This window comes from Bactrocera dorsalis, chromosome 3 (genome assembly GCF_023373825.1).
Source record: "Bactrocera dorsalis isolate Fly_Bdor chromosome 3, ASM2337382v1, whole genome shotgun sequence".
NCBI lineage: Eukaryota > Metazoa > Arthropoda > Insecta > Diptera > Tephritidae > Bactrocera > Bactrocera dorsalis.
Window position 1 is genome coordinate 20256984 of NC_064305.1, and position 20074 is coordinate 20277057.

General features: G+C 32.6%; 2 protein-coding genes across 9 annotated transcripts in view; both read right to left on the minus strand.

Annotated features, from left to right (window-relative positions):
* Window positions 1–14714, minus strand: part of LOC105222222 (SH3 domain-binding protein 5 homolog) — a 45309-nt gene extending 30595 nt beyond the window's left edge. The window contains exon 1 of the mRNA XM_011199450.4: window positions 13736–14714. Coding sequence (XP_011197752.2) covers window positions 13736–13780 — 45 coding nt within the window. The 5' untranslated portion in view covers window positions 13781–14714. The remainder of the gene's footprint in view (window positions 1–13735) is intronic.
* Window positions 14715–17016: 2302 nt separating this feature from the next.
* LOC105222219 (uncharacterized) overlaps window positions 17017–20074 on the minus strand; it is a 63119-nt gene continuing 60061 nt past the window's right edge. For all 8 annotated transcript variants that reach the window (XM_011199445.4, XM_011199446.4, XM_049453086.1 and 5 more), the window contains one exon: window positions 17017–20014. In XM_011199445.4, the coding sequence (XP_011197747.2) occupies window positions 19337–20014 (678 nt within the window). In that variant the 3' untranslated portion in view covers window positions 17017–19336. The remainder of the gene's footprint in view (window positions 20015–20074) is intronic.

The following is a 20074-nucleotide window of genomic DNA, read 5'->3' on the forward strand; positions in this document are numbered from 1 at the left end:
TCAACATCAGGGTTGAAACAACGTCAGAAGACTTAAATATGCAGATTTTGACCTTTGTGAAAAGATAAAAAAACAACACACATGTATGCAGAAAAAATATGTATGATTGACTTGCCAACGAATGAAATGTGCAAATTGATAAGGATCAAATAGTATACATACATATGTATATGAGCATATATCTACATACATACATATATATTAAACTGTAAACAAAAGTTGTGCCCATAAAAATGAAAAATATCGCTGATAGCGTGAGACATACATATAATGAAAATAAAAAAAACAATTCCAAGTGACATGCAATCTGGCAATAAGCACAAGAAAAAGCCCCCAATATTTCAAAAATATATAAATGTTGTAGGAAGTAGACACCGAAAAAGCAATTGAAAAGTAAACAGTCAAAACGAAGAGTAGCTCGAATTGAACAAAAAAGTTACGACAAGCAAAGGAAGCAGCTGCTATATAGCTTGCAAGGAAAATAGCCGGAAATTGAACTCGAGATTTTTGCGAATAATTTTAAGTTAAATGGTAAAAGAAATTGTAAGAAACAAATCACCTGCATCAAATAAGATAAAATGAAGGAATTTAGTAGGTACATGCAGCAAATGTAATCTGGACGACTAATGAGTGCCTTTATAAACACATTTGTGTTTCTGATATTATGCGGTAAACTAAGTGATTCATATACATACATACTACATTATATTCTAATTGATTTCCTCATTAAACAGTTTACCTTAGAAACGACTTTCGAAGTCTCGAACTATGATTTGCGTGCACATGTAAAATATAGAAACTTTTAAATTATTAATGTTAGCACGAAATACTTAGAGTTAAGCTCAGCCACTTCGTAGAAAATTTTAATATATCACAACCGAAGTTATAATTGCATTCAGCTGAGCTGAATAAGCATTTTTAATATGTTATTATAAAAACTATTGAAATACTCAAAACTGGAATCAATTCAGCTAAGCTGAATAAACAATTTCAGATATATTCGCAAGAATATGTATATTGAATTTTATTTTGAAAAACATGGAAAACATAAATTATAACAAAAATGGGACTAAATAAACCACTTCGTAGAAAAATTAAATATTTCAGAAACGAAGTTGTAACCGAATTCAGCTGAGCTGAATAAGCATTTTTAATACACTATTATAAAAATTATAATAAAAATGTAGCTAAACTGTATATAAAAAAATTTAATTTTTTGGAATCGTTTTTTTTAGTCAATAATCAAATACCACATGCATGAAATACGTAGAGTTAAGCCCAACCGCTTTGTTAAAAAATATAATATTTCAAAAAGGAAGTTATAATCGAATTCAGCTGAGCTGAATAAGCATTTTTATAAAGTAAAAAAGAACCGAAATGTTACCAGATATGCCAACACGATACCCCACTCGCATAACCACGTAACTTCTTCTTTATTGGCATAGATACCGCTTACGAGGTTATAGCCGTATAAAATGAATCATCTAACAACGCTGTGACTAATTATTTCCAGTAGGTATTCTACCTGGCTTTCAACTGAGACATAACAAACAATAGCCAGATTATTTAGCACCTCGTCTAATCTTACTTTGTGTAATATAATAACTATCAATGCACCTATGAAAAGATAAGAAAATTGTGGCAATCAGCTGATTTGTTTGTATAACACTGATTTGAAGCATGTAAAAACTACCTGCAAGTAAAAAATATATACAAATGCATTTAAATGATATTACAAATTATAAATATTTGATTCCTAATACAAATTTATAAATGCATACAACTTTTATATGTATGTATGTAACACCACAAAAGTTATTCAGCACGTTGAAATCGATATTCAGCACCGCTGAATGTATGAAAATTAAAAATTTACGGTATTAAAATATTTTAGTGTGAAGGCAGAGATATTCAGCACCGCTGAATGCATGGAAATTTAAATTTTACGGTACGGTACGGTACCGCTGAATGCATGAAGATTCAAATTTTAAGGTAATAAAATATTTTAGTGTGAAAGCAGAAATATTCAGCACTGCCGAATGCATGGAAATTTAAATTTTACAGTATTAAAATATTTTAATGTGAAGACAGTGACTCATAACATAGTAATATACTTACTCAACTTATTCAAATACTTGCAAAAATTCTACTTTTTTTACCAGAGAATTAAATGCAGTAAACCACAAAAACTCGTAGCATTATAATGGACTTTTCAATCAATTAGAATAATCGCTAATATACAAATACTTATAGAATATTAGATTAAGGGGCAATATAATTTACTACCGCACTTATTTTTATCTTTATAGACAATATGACGTACGTAAACAATATAAGTATTGTTGTACTACTGTGTGCGGCACATACATTCATATGTACATACATATATACTGTATATTTACACTATACGTTTCACTTTTATCAGCAGCATTATAGATAACATATTTAGCGACAACCATGTGACAACCTACGATATTTTTTTTTACCGATAAATAAATTCTTAGTTTGCGAAAGTTCAATCACACACGATAAAAGTGTATAATAACAGCATAATAAGGTCAAAAAGTTAAGAAAAGTACAAAAGTGGCCACACAAATAAAGAAAATTTCAAAACAATTAATAACCAACAATTCAGCTTTGTAAGCAAGTAGCTGAATATGTTTTTTTTTCCGTATTTAGACTTTTCAGCACAAATATATGTATTCCTACAGATCATAATTTAATGCTGCTAAATACTATTGCAAGCTGGTTAAATGTTGTAAACATATTGTGATGCTGGATTTTATATGAAATTAATTAAAACAATTAATATTGTTTAAAATTGCTAATAGAGATTAAATTTATACCCACCACGTACATATTTGCACAATTCAGCTGCTTAATATAGGGAGCCTGTATTTTTACTTATTATTGCTGACTAATAACTTATTTTGCATAAAATTTATATGCGCTGAATTTAAACGGGGTTGAATAAATTTTAATTTATATTATGTTTATGATAGATATAACATACATATTTATTATAATTCATGTGATCTTTATATAAAATAATATAGCTGAAAAGTAAAAAGAACAAATATCGGACCTACTCTCAACTTAAATATGCGTTGAATAAGTTTAGTGCTGAGTTTAATGAAATTTAATTTGATTTAATAAAACAATATTAATATTATTCTCAATATAAAATCAGCTTAGCTGAATAAATAAGCCGGAAAAAAGTTTTGTAGAGGCGCTGAATTTAAACGGGGCTGAATTAACTTTAATACGCGCTGAATAAGTTTAGTAATGAGTTTAATGAAATTTAATTTAATTTAATAAAACAATTTTAATCTCAATTGAAATTCAGCTTAGCTGAATAAAAAATCCAACGAAAAAATTAAATAGGCGCCATATTTATGCGATATATTGATTCACTAATCACCGGTTGTAGTGATTAATATTATAAACAAAAAGTCGCTTTCACCTATGTACAAAAACGCGAGTTACGCACGTTTCGTGCCACAGGCGTTTGTAACTGCAGCAAACCAAGTTATTTTACGTCACGTTGTGGTTGCCCGGCGAACGATGGCGTGATGCAAACAAATTCAAGGCAAACATATGCAGAGGATGTATAAAAATTAGCAACCAAATACGCCCCCAATTGTTAGACAGCAGTGGGTTGGTGAGAGTTTTCTTCACAATAACACAATAACAACAAAATCGGCTTTTGTATTTAAATAGCGTGCAAGCGTCACACTCATTTCGACGTCTCGTGTCGCACACATTCGACTAACGGCGGCTTGTCTAGCCTGCTAGTGACAGCCTGCTGCGAATATTGTATGAACTTCTTGTCAGCTAGGACACACTGCAAGGGCAATCGCTACTCATCCTTAAACGTCTTCACGTTTTTCGAGACACAATTGCGTTTGAGCCTGACATCACTTCCTCGAAATACCTGAAATACCTTATACGAACAGGTAGTCGCACAATTGCTGTATGTAGTCATCGACTAATTATACGCGCACATTTCATGGAATTGTTGCGAAAAGCAAAATATTTCACTTTGTTTGGTTGCTACAATTTTTAGCATTCTTTTTGGCAAATGTCAATAAGAATGTATCGTCAGAAACCTGTTTCGACAACAAAAGAAAATAATGCCAAGTAGATGTCTATGGAGAACAAAGAAGTATACAAACAGTCTCCGTTTGATTCGAGGAATGTGTATATTTTGATATTCTCAAATATCTTTGCAATATTTACGTATATGTACGTATGTATGTATGTTTAAAAAGTACATAATTTCCGTTCGTCAATCTTATCATGCAATCGATAGCATCGATGATGATATTTGAATTCGTGCAGAAGTTTTGCTTTTTTAATTACACTCAGTATCTCAGGCAATTTCTCATTTTTGAATGAAAGTAAGATGAGAAATATAGTGCGGTGGAATAATATATGATAAGATTATAAAACAATAAAAGCACAACAAGGTAAGTTCTAAGCTTCAGACCATATATCATTCAGAATGTAAGTATATACTGATATATATCTTCCATAAGAGTGTACAGATGATGGCGTAGGCCGTTTTCTCAATGTCTGGTTAGCAATAATTGAGAAAACAGCGCTTAGAGTGATAATTGAAAGTTTATTATATTTAATAACTGAGGAATATAAGAAAATTTGCAATAACAGTATAAGAATGCATACCCTTCAGATGGCATTGACTAAATTGACACAGAGACACATATATATTATTTAAATACTAATGGCAGCATGTCACCAAGGCGTGTGAAAATCTCGAGCTTACAAAGTAAGCGCACAATGTCAAGCCTCTGATTAACTGCTCACATTACAATGGTTTTATCAATATTTAACGTGTGACTTCTGCCAGCGATTAACTTTTGTTAAGCACGCACATAAACATTTAGATATGTATGTATGTATATAGAAACAATATGTATCTTTAAAAATTGTTTTATTACAAACAATCGTTTAAATGTTTTACTTATGAAGTACTTAAAATATGGTAACACACACATATACATACATATGTATGTAAGTATAGTATATGTATGTCGGAATACCTTAGACATGGTCGTAGCGTAGCGAGTTTCGGTTTCACACTTACTTCACAATAGTTCCTCACTTCACAATATTCCTCACTTCTCACTATTAACTTTTTAACACGACTTCATTATTAACTTTTTAACACAACTTCACTAGATCAAGTCCTCAACTCGACTGTCTCTATGTACGTCGTTTTCTTCCTTTTAAACTTACCACCGAACCACGCTCGACGATAGCGACGCCACGCTGTCGTCCCGCTATAACGGTACTCCTTGAAGAGGCGACATGCAGACAACCACACTTGATGGTAGCGACGCCACGCTGTCGCCCCACTAAAGCGGTACTTCTTGAAGTGACAAACAATCACAGCACAATCAACGGCTGATCGAATAATGAGGAACTTAGACTTCTAATGAAATTCCCTAAACTGTATACACATACACTCACACACGCATATGAATATTCACACACTATTAGGGTGCGCCGACACGGCCATCCTGACAATTACACGACCTCGTGCAATTTTACCAAAAATACTATGTTACCTTTCAATCAACTTATAAAAGTTTATTCAAATCTAACTTTCAATTTTTCATCTAATCTTATAATTTCGATTGACTAATTACATCTTCATATTTCTGTTTCCTTCTTACTAATACAAAATCTTTTTCTTTAACACAGCTCATTTTCACATTATCATTAACCACACATGTTTTACATTATAATACCCAATGCGCCACACACCATGATCAAAACCATTGTTTTGCACTTGTGCCCACATTATTATTACAAACATCATTATAACAAACATCATTATAAGCCCTTAAGGCAACTATAATGTCTCTTTGAACTTTCAACTTCCTTTATTACTGTCTCTTTCAACAGTGTCTCTTTCAACTTTCTTTATTACTGTCTCTTTCAACAGTGTCTCTTTCAACTTCCTTTATTACTGTCTCTTTCAACAGTTTCCTTCAACTTTTACATTACTGTCACATAATCAATTCATTACTCAATCAAATGCGCCACACGCCATGATCAAAACAACCTTTAGTCTGTTTTGCACTTGTGCTTGCATTATGATCTGAGTACTCTGCCATTGTCTTTGGCCAACCATTCATATATTTTGTCATTCTTATTCGTTTACTTCACTCTCTTTAGTGTTTCCAACATTCTCAACATTTTTATTCTTACTTTCTTCAGTAACTTCAAAACTCTTAATACTTTCAATATTTTCATTTTCACTCTCTTTACCGTTCGCAACGGATTCTCTACTTGCAACAACATCCTCATCATCACCATCATACACATTCGGTTCCTCGGGCACTTGCGCCTCTGGTAAACCTTCTCAAATCTTCGCCTGCATATCAACAACTCACCCCATTAGTCAAGAATTCCAAAATGTACCTGTCACCCTCTACAACCCTTACTATTTCAAGTCCCTTGAATTTCAGACTTAACTTTGTCTGATGTCTTTCTTCACTTTTAAGCAACACAAAATCCCCAACTTTGTGTTTAACTAACCTAACACATCCTGCCAAGACTAAGTTCCAGTTTCAACCGCCGTTAACATATTTTTTTTAACGTGCTCATGGTTCGCTCCACTTGACCATTAGCTCGACTTGCACCAATGGCTATCAAATGCAAGTTTATTTTCTGATCTGAACAGAATTGATTGCACTTTGCGCCTGTAAAACACCTTCCCTGGTCAGCTATTATTCGGTTTGGTACTCCTAACAATGAAACAGCGGATTGAACAGCTTTTATGCAACTCTCACTGTCTTATTTAAGGCTATGACTAAGATAGACGTATTTGGTAAACGCGTCGACCTGAACAACAACATACTCCTTCTGGCACTCTTGCCACTTAATTTTCCTGTTATATCGATGTGGATTGTGTGACTAATTTTTTTTTTTGGCCGAAGTAGACCTTGTTAAAGGACGATTTCTCGATAAAAAGTCAACATGTGCCATTCTCTTCCCTTCTCTATACTGAATATCGAATGTGAATGACTGCAAATAAGCCCAACAACGGGTGAAAATCCCTTAATAAACTGTCGGAAAATAAGACGCTTACCCAATAAATTGTCCGAGCGAGATTTGGACGAATTTCTCCAGCACTTACATTGTAACCCAAATATTGAACCGATGTTTTCAGAAAAGAACACTTTGTAAGGTTGAATGAAAACTCAGCCTATGTTAAAACATTTAGAACAATCTGTAATCTTTCTAACGCCTCGCATTTTGTTGAGGCAACTATCATAATATCGTCCATATAGACGATAACAAAACCGAAGGTGCGTTTCTGAGCCCGAATATCCACTGGCCATATCTAGACATGTAAAGTTATTAGCTCCACCAAGTCTATTTATTTGATCTTGTATAAGTGGTAACGGGCATTTATCAGCGACTGTATTTGAATTTAGCTCTCTATAGTCAACACAAAGACTGTCTGAACCATTTTTTTTTTTAACCAATAATAATTGGCCTAATGATATTGCATTTTAGTAATTCACTAATTTTTTTTCTCGAACTAAATCTCGCTCACATGGATTTAAACGATATGGCCTTCCTCGTACAGTTTTTGTTGGATCAATTAATCTAGTGTTCATTTCACAAATTCTGACTTTAGTATTTGGGATACCAGTTATAAATGAATTTGAGTACAGTATTAATATAGGCTGGCTCACTGCCAGTACATAAATTAACAATTTTGATTCTTGAAACCTTAAATTGGTTTGATGAAATAACAATATTAAAACCCTGATTAAGCATTTTACGGCCAATGACAATGTCATTTTGCACATCATCATCGCCTATTGCATAAAACAAAATTTCAATACAATTATCGTCAATTTTTACGTTACTTAATATTTGTACAGTACTACATATTCCACTACTGCCTATACCTTTTAGCATAACAATGTTATTGAATCTTCTACCAGAAAATTTTATACTTAGCTTTTCTTTCATTAACGAACTTTCCGATCCAGAATCAAAGGTGATTTCAAAACTTTGGTCTCTGTGGTTCAGGCATCCTTTAGGTACTGCACGCTGCAACGCTGCACTGTTCCACACGCTTTTTATAGAACACTTTTATTATGACAACACACGCATTTTTTTTTTCCTTTTTTTTTTTAACCACTTTATTTTACTTAACTTACTCACTTCACACATATTTTATCACTTTGTACACCTTCGCCGTAAGCGCTTTCTTTTTCATTTTGCATGAACTTTAAAATATTATTTACCGCAGCACTTTGCACAACTATTTCACTGTTAATACTCGAAGTAGTTACACTCTATCGCCCGTCCGTCCGTCCGACCACACACACTTCTCATAAAGCCAACTCAACTACGCACATTACCTTCTTCGAAGTATTTTTCAATGTACAACAACAACAACACTATTTGCACGAGCGCATCGCAAGATAGCTTCGGCATTTTCTCAACTCGGTCCATTTAATTGCAACAAGCCATCCTGCAACGCTTCCATCTGCATCGCGTATCCATCCACATTTCATGCTTTGTCTGGGCCGAAGTTGGGCAGTTGCACAGACCTGCTCCGCCCCGCATCAGGTACAGCCAGATCCGTAGCCCGCCACAAGCTCAATCAATCCTCCACTCTGCAACTCCATCATGGTACGCCATGGTCCATCTAATGATTGAGGCAAATGGGCAGATTCCACTTCTGATGTCGGAATACCTTAGACATGGTCGTAGCGTAGCGAGTTTCGGTTTCACACTTACTTCACAATAGTTCCTCACTTCACAATATTCCTCACTTCTCACTATTAACTTTTTAACACGACTTCATTATTAACTTTTTAACACAACTTCACTAGATCAAGTCCTCAACTCGACTGTCTCTATGTACGTCGTTTTCTTCCTTTTAAACTTACCACCGAACCACGCTCGACGATAGCGACGCCACGCTGTCGTCCCGCTATAACGGTACTCCTTGAAGAGGCGACATGCAGACAACCACACTTGATGGTAGCGACGCCACGCTGTCGCCCCACTAAAGCGGTACTTCTTGAAGTGACAAACAATCACAGCACAATCAACGGCTGATCGAATAATGAGGAACTTAGACTTCTAATGAAATTCCCTAAACTGTATACACATACACTCACACACGCATATGAATATTCACACACTATGGTGCGCCGACATATATAATTATACTCGTACGTACTTGCAAAGCTCGTAAATGCCAGCAAATCTATGTCAAGGAACGGGGTGTGGAAAGGAAAAGTCATCAGAATGCGTCGAAAAGAAAATGTGATTGGAACTCCATAAAAAGAAACGTATGCGGACAAACGAATTGAATGGAAATAACGGTAATAAAACGAAAGTAGTTTGTAGAAAAGGCTATGATATCGTGTATAAGTGAAAATGTAAGCAATAAATAACAGATTTTTGTGCCGAACGAAATAAGTATACGAAAGAAATTTGCTTTGACAGGTCATTACACTCGTTTTCAGAGAAATTCCGATATTTAAGTACATAGAATCTTACCACTCAAAACAGAAGTTAATGTATTTGCCTTGTTGGCATAATCCGGCATGGCAAGACGTAATGAAATGAATGCAGCTGAATATATGTACATTCACTAAATAAAATGGCATGGTTACAATTCAGCTGAGCTTCTTTTACAATAATTAAAATATAGCTGAAAGATCCTACTGCTTTTTTGAGGTTTTTTTTAGCTGAACACTAAAATACAAGCTGATAACAATTTTTAAATATTATTTGCATATTTGTTATATTTCGATAATTCAGTTGAGCGGAATTCCATTCCATTAAGTGCATTTTTTTTTATAAAATAATTAAATATTTGGCTATTATTCAGCTGTGCTGAATTCATATAATTTTATTGAAATTTCTATAGAATTATTTTGACACCAAATTAAAGTCAAATTAACGCTTTGAATTACTTCTGTAAATTTCAAGCTTCCTGAATACCATATTTTATAAAAAGCGCTGAATATATTTATTAGTATGAAAAATTAGGCAAAATAATACACTAAATATTAGATTATACGTGTTGTAGTACATATAAATTATTATTTCATTTGGGGTACTCACAACCTGTCGTAAAGCATCGTAAAATCGTAAAATTATAAATTTTTACACTTGTTTAAAAAAATTGTTGTTGGATTTCATACAAAAATGAGTTTACACATTTACAATTTTCAATGCTATGTTTTCGAATCGTTATAACTTACAACTTTATGAGACTTGTGAATTGCACAATTGTTTACTTTAAAATTAACAGCTGATATAATACAAAGAATTATAAAGGAATTTACGTTCGTGAACTTGGCTTTAGACTCAATTGATAGTATTTATTCAGACACAACATTGTTTACCTTTAAGGTGTATAAATAGAGTAGGTAAAGTAAACGTATTTTCATGGAATTTCCCTTGCTCTTGCAAAAACATTACATTATTAAAGTTTTTGCTGCAATGAGGTGTATCAAAATAGTTGCAACCCTGCGTCAGTTATTATATTGCAGAAATTTGTACATATGGCATGTACACTTGTGCTCATATAATTAAGTCATTCAGTACTTTTTTACAACATGTAAAAAAACAAGGTATATTTCTTTATGCAACATCCCTAATATTGCGCGAGCAAAAAGTTCCGTTATTCTAGGAACGCCACCGATTTACAGCGCATTCAAGTATTTTCGTTTGGGAGAGTTTAAATGAATTTTCTATTTATTGTCAATAAAAGTGTGCTCACATAATTAAGTCATTCTGTTTGAAACGGGTAAATTAAAATTTTTTCGCCACAATTTACATAAATATTGTTGTTTTTTACTAAATTAAGTTATTTTTAACAAAATTTGTAGTCATCGTCGTCATGGGCAAGAATAAAAGCACAACTTCAAGCGAAAGAAGGATCATATGGGAATGTTTTCAAAAATATCAAAATATTGCCGAAGTTGTAGATGTTTTAGGATTTTCTCGAGGCAAAATTAATAACGCTGTTCAATTTTATAAAAAAAATAAGACTTTTGAAAATTTACCGCGTAAAAAGCCAAGAAAGACCACCCGTTCTGACGATAGGGCCTTAGTAAGGCTAAGTAAGTCTGACCCATTTTTAACCTCCACAGAAATTAGGGCTCAATTAGAGGAATACCACGGCGTACAAATATCTGCGCAAACTGTACGAAGACGACTACAAGAAAATTCATTGAATGGCCGTTTAGCAAGACGAAAACCTAACGTTTCAAAAAAAAATATTGAAAAGCGAAAAGCGTTTGCTAAAGACCATCTCTGGGAGGACTCTAAATTTTGGAATTTGGTGGTTTGGAGTGACGAATCCAAATTTAATGTATTTGGTAATGATGGGAAACCATATGTAAGACGACCCCCTTTGCAAGAACTCAATCCCAAATACACTAAAAAAACCGTGAAACATGGTGGTTCATCAGTGATGGTGTGGGGTTGCTTCACGTCATCAGGCGTTGGCCCGATTGTTAAAATAGACGGGAAAATGACAGGTGAAATGTACAAAGGAATACTGGAGAACAATTTAGACGGTGATTATGTGGACAACTTACCGTTAGCTTGGATTTTCCAGCACGATAACGACCCCAAACACTGCTCGCGGGTCGTTAAATCTTGGATACGTAGTCGAAATATTAAAATTCTGGATTGGCCAGCTCAAAGTCCGGACCTAAACCCCATAGAAAACCTATGGGGGATTATAAAAAGAGCCGTAGCTGCACGAAAACCTCGCAACAAAGATTCTTTATGGGAAATAATACAGGCAGAGTGGTACAAAATAAGTCCCGCTCAATGTGCTACTTTAGTCCAAACAATGCCTAAGCGATGTACTGAGGTGCTACGTAATAAAGGTTATCCAACTAAGTATTAGTCTTAGGTAAGGTAAAACTGCAAAGAAATGTCGTATTATTCGAATAACTACATTTTTCTTTAGATGACTTAATTATATGAGCACAACAACATGGATGGGCTAAGCGAATGAACGCAATATTTTTATTATTTTAGAAGTTAAATAAAAAATAAGTATTCTGTTTTGAACTGAATTAAAATTACTTCCATTTTTTGTAAAATTAAGTTTCATTCCTGTACCATAGAAGTTGCTTTGAATAAACTTTCGATCTGTTACTGGCGTGACTTAATTATGTGAGCACAAGTGTACATACATAAATATTAAAAGAAAATATTTACCCGAAACTGATAAATGTTATTAACAATTTACTTGCAAAACCACGGGATAAGCTAAAACTATTCAACAACGTCAGCTTGCAAACGTCATATAAAAACAGCTGAGAATTTATACAGAAATTCTCCATTTGCGAAATTATAATGAAAACCTGCTGACTAAGATTAACAGCTATACATTGTATTTCGATTTTAAAACTTTGTATTTTTCAGTAAAGAAATAAATAGAAGTTTGAAAGGTGTACATTAGCATGTAAAGTCCAAACAAATATAAAATACTATTTTTTCATTTCAACACGTACTTTACTAACGACAGAGGTTTTCGTATTTTAAATACGTCAATTGTTTGAAAAATACATTTTCATCAATAAGCCAAGTTGGAACATTGACACGTCTCTTAGTGAAAATTTAGAAAATTGCCCTTGTGCTTTGGCATCAAATAAAACACATACTTTTTACTTTCCTTCATTTTCTAGGTTAGCAGACACATGAGTGCTCCACTTGTCAAATGCACCCAAAGCAACCATCACGGATATCAGCAATAGCAAAACAAAAATAATAATAAAATGATCAAAGAAGGTGAGTACTAAAAATATATTCAAATGCAAGAATCCACTCGATAAAGGGCAACATAGAAATTCCGAAGTACATTGGCCAGCAAATAAAAATATGCATATCCATATTTAACAAGAGGGAATTTTCAATTTGCGTTTGAATTTTATAGAATGATAACAAACACGAAATTCTGGGCGCCATATATACAATATTTATTAAATATGTACATATATGCACGACCACAAGACGAATTAAAGTGGAAACAAATTTAAATTCCGCTTGCGTATTATACAAACAGTTTACGGAATGTGAAACGAATTAAAAAAAAAAAAATAGTATTAATAATAATAATAAGCGTGTATAGAGCCATCACTATAACATTGCGCTATATTGGTATAAAAACAAATAATTGCTTATGCATATACATACATATGTATGTATTTATATGAACTTTGGATGTACATACATATGTATGTATGAAGGTGTAGGCGATAACTAATTGACTACGCAAAATTCGCAATGAAAATAGAAGTGAATGCTGTTTGCTTGTATATATGAATAATTAATAAGAATGTTTGGCACACGTGTGTAATTTTTTCGCTAGCAAACATATGTATAATGGGAAACAGCATATCTCTTTTGTCTGCCGACTGTTCATTAATAACATAAAAATAGCATAATTACACGATACGCCTTTTCCACTACCCTTAAAGGAAAAATATTAAATTTTCTTTATGAATCAGTTCTGTTGGTGAGAATGATTATAACGATTCCGAAATAACTAAACTCGGTAAAGAGATTATGGACAAAGATTCGAAACAAATTTAACATTACCAATATATATTGTAGATGTTTTTAAAATAGTAACCCTGACCTATCAATAAGCCAAACATATTTCTGTATGCCTGTATATACAGATCACAAACAAACTTACCTTTATACGTGGATCCAGTTCGGTGGACTCTGCCGCTGCAGCCATTTTTTCTTTGCAAATTTCACTTGCACTTTCTGTTTTGAATAAGTAAACTGCCTGTCACTTGCAATGCCAAACTTAACTAGTTATCTACTTTCTTTAAAGCAGAATTCACACAAGAAATCAAAGGACTTGGAATTATGAACGAAAACTTATTGGCAAGATGCAAGTGAACGTGAAGAAGGCTGTGCGGGGCTGAAGCACAATCTGATATGCATTGATGTAGTAAGTTGCTGTGTTTTTCCAAGTAAGATGCGCTCAAACGAGACTTATACACTTTCAATTACAGTTTGTACACAATGAGGAAATGCACACTATTCCTCAAGCTGTAACCAAATTTATGAATAATCGATTTGGCTTTTCAAAATGTGCTTCCCCTTATGTTGGATGTACTCATTTATAAAGCACTACCATATAATTTTAGAAATATTCAAAATGGATATTACAGCTACTCTCTGTGTGACGTCCAATTCTACAGCAACAAAAGCGTTCATGCAATTTCCAAAACCAAACACTTTGTATACACAATTACTTATATAATTTTTCGCGAAACTTTGCTCTACACTCCACTCTTAATTTCCAAGCTAAAAAATATTGAATTTTGTACTTTAAACCACGATTATTTTTGTATGAATTTCACTCGATTGTCGTCGCAACAAACACGGAGCGTGCAATCTTGTTTTGCATTTGACTTTCCACTCGCTTTTTATTTTTATACAATTTTACTATGCTCTTTCCTTATTTTTGTTTCACGAATCGTTGTTGATAACCACTGACTGACGCTGCGCTTTGCTATTGGGTTTGCTGGGATCAAACTTTTTTGTATTGTTTTTTGCAAAATTAACTTTTGGGGCTCGCAACAACGCCAATCAGCCGTTTGTCAAAGATGACCGTCTGCCGCGCCACAATGATTCTAGGAAAATGACAACGCTGACATTTTAGCAGCGTAGTAGCGCAGCAATGTGAAGAATAGTGGATATAACAAAAGAGCCAATAACAATGCGAATGACAGTGCGTAAAGAAAACAACGTTAAGTTCCTGCAAATAATCGATTATCGATTCGTGTAAAAATTAGTATATGAGCAATATCTAAAAGTTTAATTTTGGAAGTATGAAAACAAGAAAATATGAAATTAAAACCGATGTCTTAAAATCTCTGGGATCATGTTCAATCAAAATTTCTTTTTCTGCTTTAAAAATTTATTTGTACCATAGAATATTAATGTGGCAACATTGACTTTTGTGTTGCCTGCTGTTAATCGATAACTATTTTCAACGATATGTTTTGGTTTTGGTTAAGAATCGGAACTTCCTTCAAAGCTTGAAATTTAACAATTTTTACAAAATCACTTAAATTAATTTGTTTTGTTTACATAATAATAACTGTTGGTGCAAAAATGTTCTTCCACGAAATTAAAGCAATATTTATTATATACATATATTTAATAGTACTTTAGCGATTATATTTGAAATCTTTACCGGTTAATTCATAGAAATGAATGGACCTACAGACGTATTGTTGCGCCTGACCCATTGTTTGAAAGCGATCTAAAGTGAGGAAGCGAAACATTTCCTCTCCAGGGTTGTAACAGTATTCGACGCAGTGCTGGCCGGGGAAATCAGAAGAAGACCAGGTGTAGAAGGATCTGGCTACACTTGGAATCTCCAATTGGTGTCAAATAGCGAAAAGGCAATGTTGTAATGTTGTTGTAAAATGATTTAATCGTTTCTATAACAATCTTAAATAAAAACGCATTTTTTTCATATTTTTGTGTTTTATATATTTTTTTGTTGTTGTCCGTTTGTTTTATGTTTATTCATTTATTTTTTTGCTATAATATTTTTACTTGTATATAAATTTATTTATATGGAAATAACACTTACATACATTTTGATTTCAAGTTGGTTTTGTTGCCCATTCATCATTAAATTAAAAGAATTAAAAACTAATTACAATAAACCACTTCGTTATTACAATATTATGCGATTATCTGTAGATACACAGCGTTGCATTGTAAAAATATGCTGCAGTATGCTTAGAAATGGAAGTAATTATTAGTAATAAAATAGAATTTATATTATTATAAACGAAAAAAATTGTTTTGCAAAAGGTGTCAAGCAAAATAACGCATAAATTTGATTTTTTTGTAAATGGTATGTTTTGAAGTACACAATTAGGTTTTTAATGAAAATGGAATGTGAAATATTTAAAGTTTACAATAAGGCATGGTATTGCTGTTTAAAATAACACTAATAAAATTATATAATTTCTTAACTAAATAAACTGATATATGCCTGGCCATCTCACGCTCAAATACGCTCCACTTCACTGGCCTTTTTTCTTTTTATTATTTATTTTTTAATTCTATAAACGCCTATTTTATATTTTTTATTAATTTTATTTACTCTTTACTGTTAGTTGCTGTTTGAAATTTTCAACTCACTGCATCTTTTAAGTTGTTTCTAACATTTCTTGTTATGATTTGTTGCTGTGCTTTTGTTCTTTTATATTTTTTGCTTGTTTATTCTATTTTAAAGGTAGTACGCATACATGTATGTATATATAAATGTTTTTTATATAAAGTCTAATGTAAGTGGATTTTTTTTGTTTTTGTAATTTTTGTTTAGCTTTAGATTATGCTATTAGAATTAAAGTTTGCTTATCGCATGGAATTTACTGATACGGCTTTTTTGATGTTATGAATAAGGTTTCAATTCGGAGTGTGTGTGTATGAGTTTGCGTCTGGCAATTGAGAAATATAAAGCTATTACTGTCTTTTCTCAATATACATATATAGTAGTTGCATGTCTTTGACATTTCATATTTTTTGTTGAGAAAATCGCACTTTCTGTTTGGACAAATTAATGTCGGCAATTTTTAATCCACAAACATTTGAATCTCTGAATTTGATGATTAAGTCATGTTTGCTGTATTTGTAATGTTTGTTACGGCTTAAATTAAAGTTTATGCACCTTTCGCTACATTTCCACTATATAATGTTAACACTTATTTAATTTTATTTTAAATTTAATTTAATTTAGTTTAATATATATGTATATGTATATATTTATTTATATTTAGTGTATTTAAATAGTACAAAAGTATACTTTTTGTTTTAAAAGCTTTTACAACTTTTAGTTTATATTGATTTTTATGTTTTTTTAATGCTAAGTATGATGTTGGTTTTTTAGTTGTTGTCTGTTCGTAACCTTTTCTATGTTTGTTTTTTCTTTTGTTATATTTTGTTTTTTCTTCTTTCTTTTATAAATTGCGTAGAATTGTAAGTATTTAAAGTGAAATATTTTTTAAGTTTTAACAAAAATTTCTGAATTCTTAAACTGCTGTTTACGGCGGTTACCGCAGAATTTATATTACTATAAACTTAAAAATGGAATGTTTTGTAACATAATTTGGATGCAATTTGAAACAATATATTATATTTCCCATAAATATGTGCATGGTTTTTATGCCATTTACATATGTACATATGTATGTATAGTATATGGAATGTTTGTTTTTGTTAAAAAAAAATCAAAAACAATTGCCAAGAGCTGTAAAAAAATATTTTTTTAAACAAAAATATTAAATTAATAAAATGTTAACAAAAAAAAAATTATAAAAAAAAATCAAAAAAATACAAACAAAAATATTTTTTTGTTTATATTTTTGTTACAAAAACAAATATATATTTATTAATATTAAACAAAAATATTAAATTAAAAAATATAATATTTTTTTTTTAAATTTATTTATAATTTTTTTTTACCACTGTTGGTTATTTTTAAACAATTATTTTTTATATTTAATATTTTTGTTTAAAAGATATTTTTTTTACAACTGTTTGCAATCGTTTTTGACACACATTCTACAGCAATGTGAAGCTTTAAGATCAAATGTTTAAAAAAAAAATTATTTTTATAAATTAAAACATAAAAAAAAAATAAAAAAAATAATAATAATAAAATAGCAATAAAATTATTATTTTTCTATTATTTCTTCAATTTTTTAACATTTTCTTCCTCTTCGCTGACTTACAGGCAGCCGCGCCGCTAAAACAGCAGTTTTCGTAAAAAAAATTAGAACTTTACAACTACTAAGTTACAATTTTACTTTCTTTCTTTAACTACAAAACAAGAGAAATTTATACAAATACACAATACACTGCTATAAATACTTATGCACGTAAAATATAAAATGCGTATAAAAAGTATTATATTTACGCGTATCATGTGCGTATATACAACAATTACCCATATATATAAGTTCCTTTATGAGGAAATAATAGATACTAAACACTTTAGTTATAATGTTAAAACAAAACTAACAACTAAGACACTCAAGTGTTAGACGCAACTAAACTACATATGCGCATGCGTGCAAAAGAGCTTCAAAGTAAAGACATTCATTGCTGATTGAATCATAAAAAAACCTCTGAAACTTCAAAACATGCAAATAAGGCTGAAAGCGCTTATCCGGCTAAATTTATATGCGTTTTAATTATTTCTAAGCCGTTAAAATAATTATTCGACGTTATCCGTAGCGTGTTTTTATTATCCGCGCAACTAAATTACTGAAATAAATAACTACAAGCATTTTATATATGTAAGAATTTTTTTTTTTTTGCACGCATAACAAAATTATCCGACGTTATACGACACTGATTTCAATGACTATTTTAAAAATTCAAAATAAAGTCAATTGTATAATAAAGAAATTAGGTCACTTGATATATTTTACAAATATTAGGCATGCTCTAAACTTCAGAATATGCATACAAGGCCAAAGAACGCTTATCCAGCTGAATTTGTATGCATAAAGGTAAATTTTAATTGTTTCTCAATGACTAAATTAGCTATCCGGCGATATCCGTAGCTTATTTCATTATCAGAGTAAATAAATTATATATTTTTCGACCATATCCGACACTGACTTCAACGACTGTTTTGAAAATTCAATATTAAGTCAATTGTATAATAAACAAATTAAACCACTTCATATATTTTACAAATTTAAGCGCGCTTTGAACTTCAAAATAAATATACAAGGCCGAAAACCGCTTATCCGGCTGAACTTATTTGCATGCAAGTAAATTTTAATTGTTTCTCAGTATTTAAATTAGTTATCTGGCGTTATCCCTAGCTTTATCGCACAACTAAATTTAAAAAACAATGTATTGAACCATTTAATTTATATAAAAACGCATAATAAAACTATCCAACGTTTACCGATACTATTGAATTATTCCAGTGATTTAAAAACTTAAAATATACCCTTGTAGCAAGGAGTTGACATTTGAGAAGGATAAGTAAAATCTTACATGAACGTCACATTTTAATAAATTATTTCAAGCGCTAGAGACCGATAAGATAAGAAACGAAATTTATGAATGAAATGTCCTTTGCCTTGAAGCTTAAGCGTACGCACGCGCATATTTCACTAACATTTTATGTAAGACCCATTAATGTATAAATTCCCAACTTGCAAAACACACACATGCGCATATATGTATTAACTATGTACCTAGATGTACGCCCTTGAGCTGTATGCTCCCCAATATGTGCTTATTCACTATCAATATTTAGGCCAATGCGCTTCTCCTCCTCCAGCATGGCATCAAGTTCGTCCGTCAAATTGGCCAACATATTACCAATGTCATTGAGCACATTGACAGACACCTTTTGACCCGGTGTTTGAATTGTGGTCGCGCCGGCGCCAGCGTTGCCACTAGATATATCGGCACCCTCGCTGCCGGTTAAGGGCGCGCCATCGCCAGCTGCATCCGCATTAGCCTCAGCGCCGCTGGGTGTATGCAAGTCCACGGTAGTGGTGATAGTCGTTGATGAGCCGCCGCCGCTGCTGGCATTCGTTACATCGGTCGGTGGATATTGTAGGGTGGGAGAACGTAGTAGCAATAAGCTATTGCTGCCACCACCGCCGGTACTGGCGCCAGCGCTGCCGCCGCTTGTGGTGCTGCCGATGCTGTCACTGCGTATCAGCGAAGCGTCATGCAACGAGGCAGATGTCTTTAGCGAGTGGAAAGAGTGCGCTATATTGGCGATGGTGTTGGTCGACGAAGACGAGGATGACGACGAGGAGGAGTGCAGATTTGGTGTGTTGCCCGATTGTAGCGGCTGCTGTGGTCCACCAATGTCTTGGCGGTTAAGTAGACGCTGTTTGATGGTGCCAGTATTCTCGTTGGCGAACGGTATGGTGTCAATGGAGTCGATGCTGGAATTTGACTGTGGGTTGCAACAAATAAGAAGAAGAAATTATTAAAAAAAACTCAAATGGTTACCAAA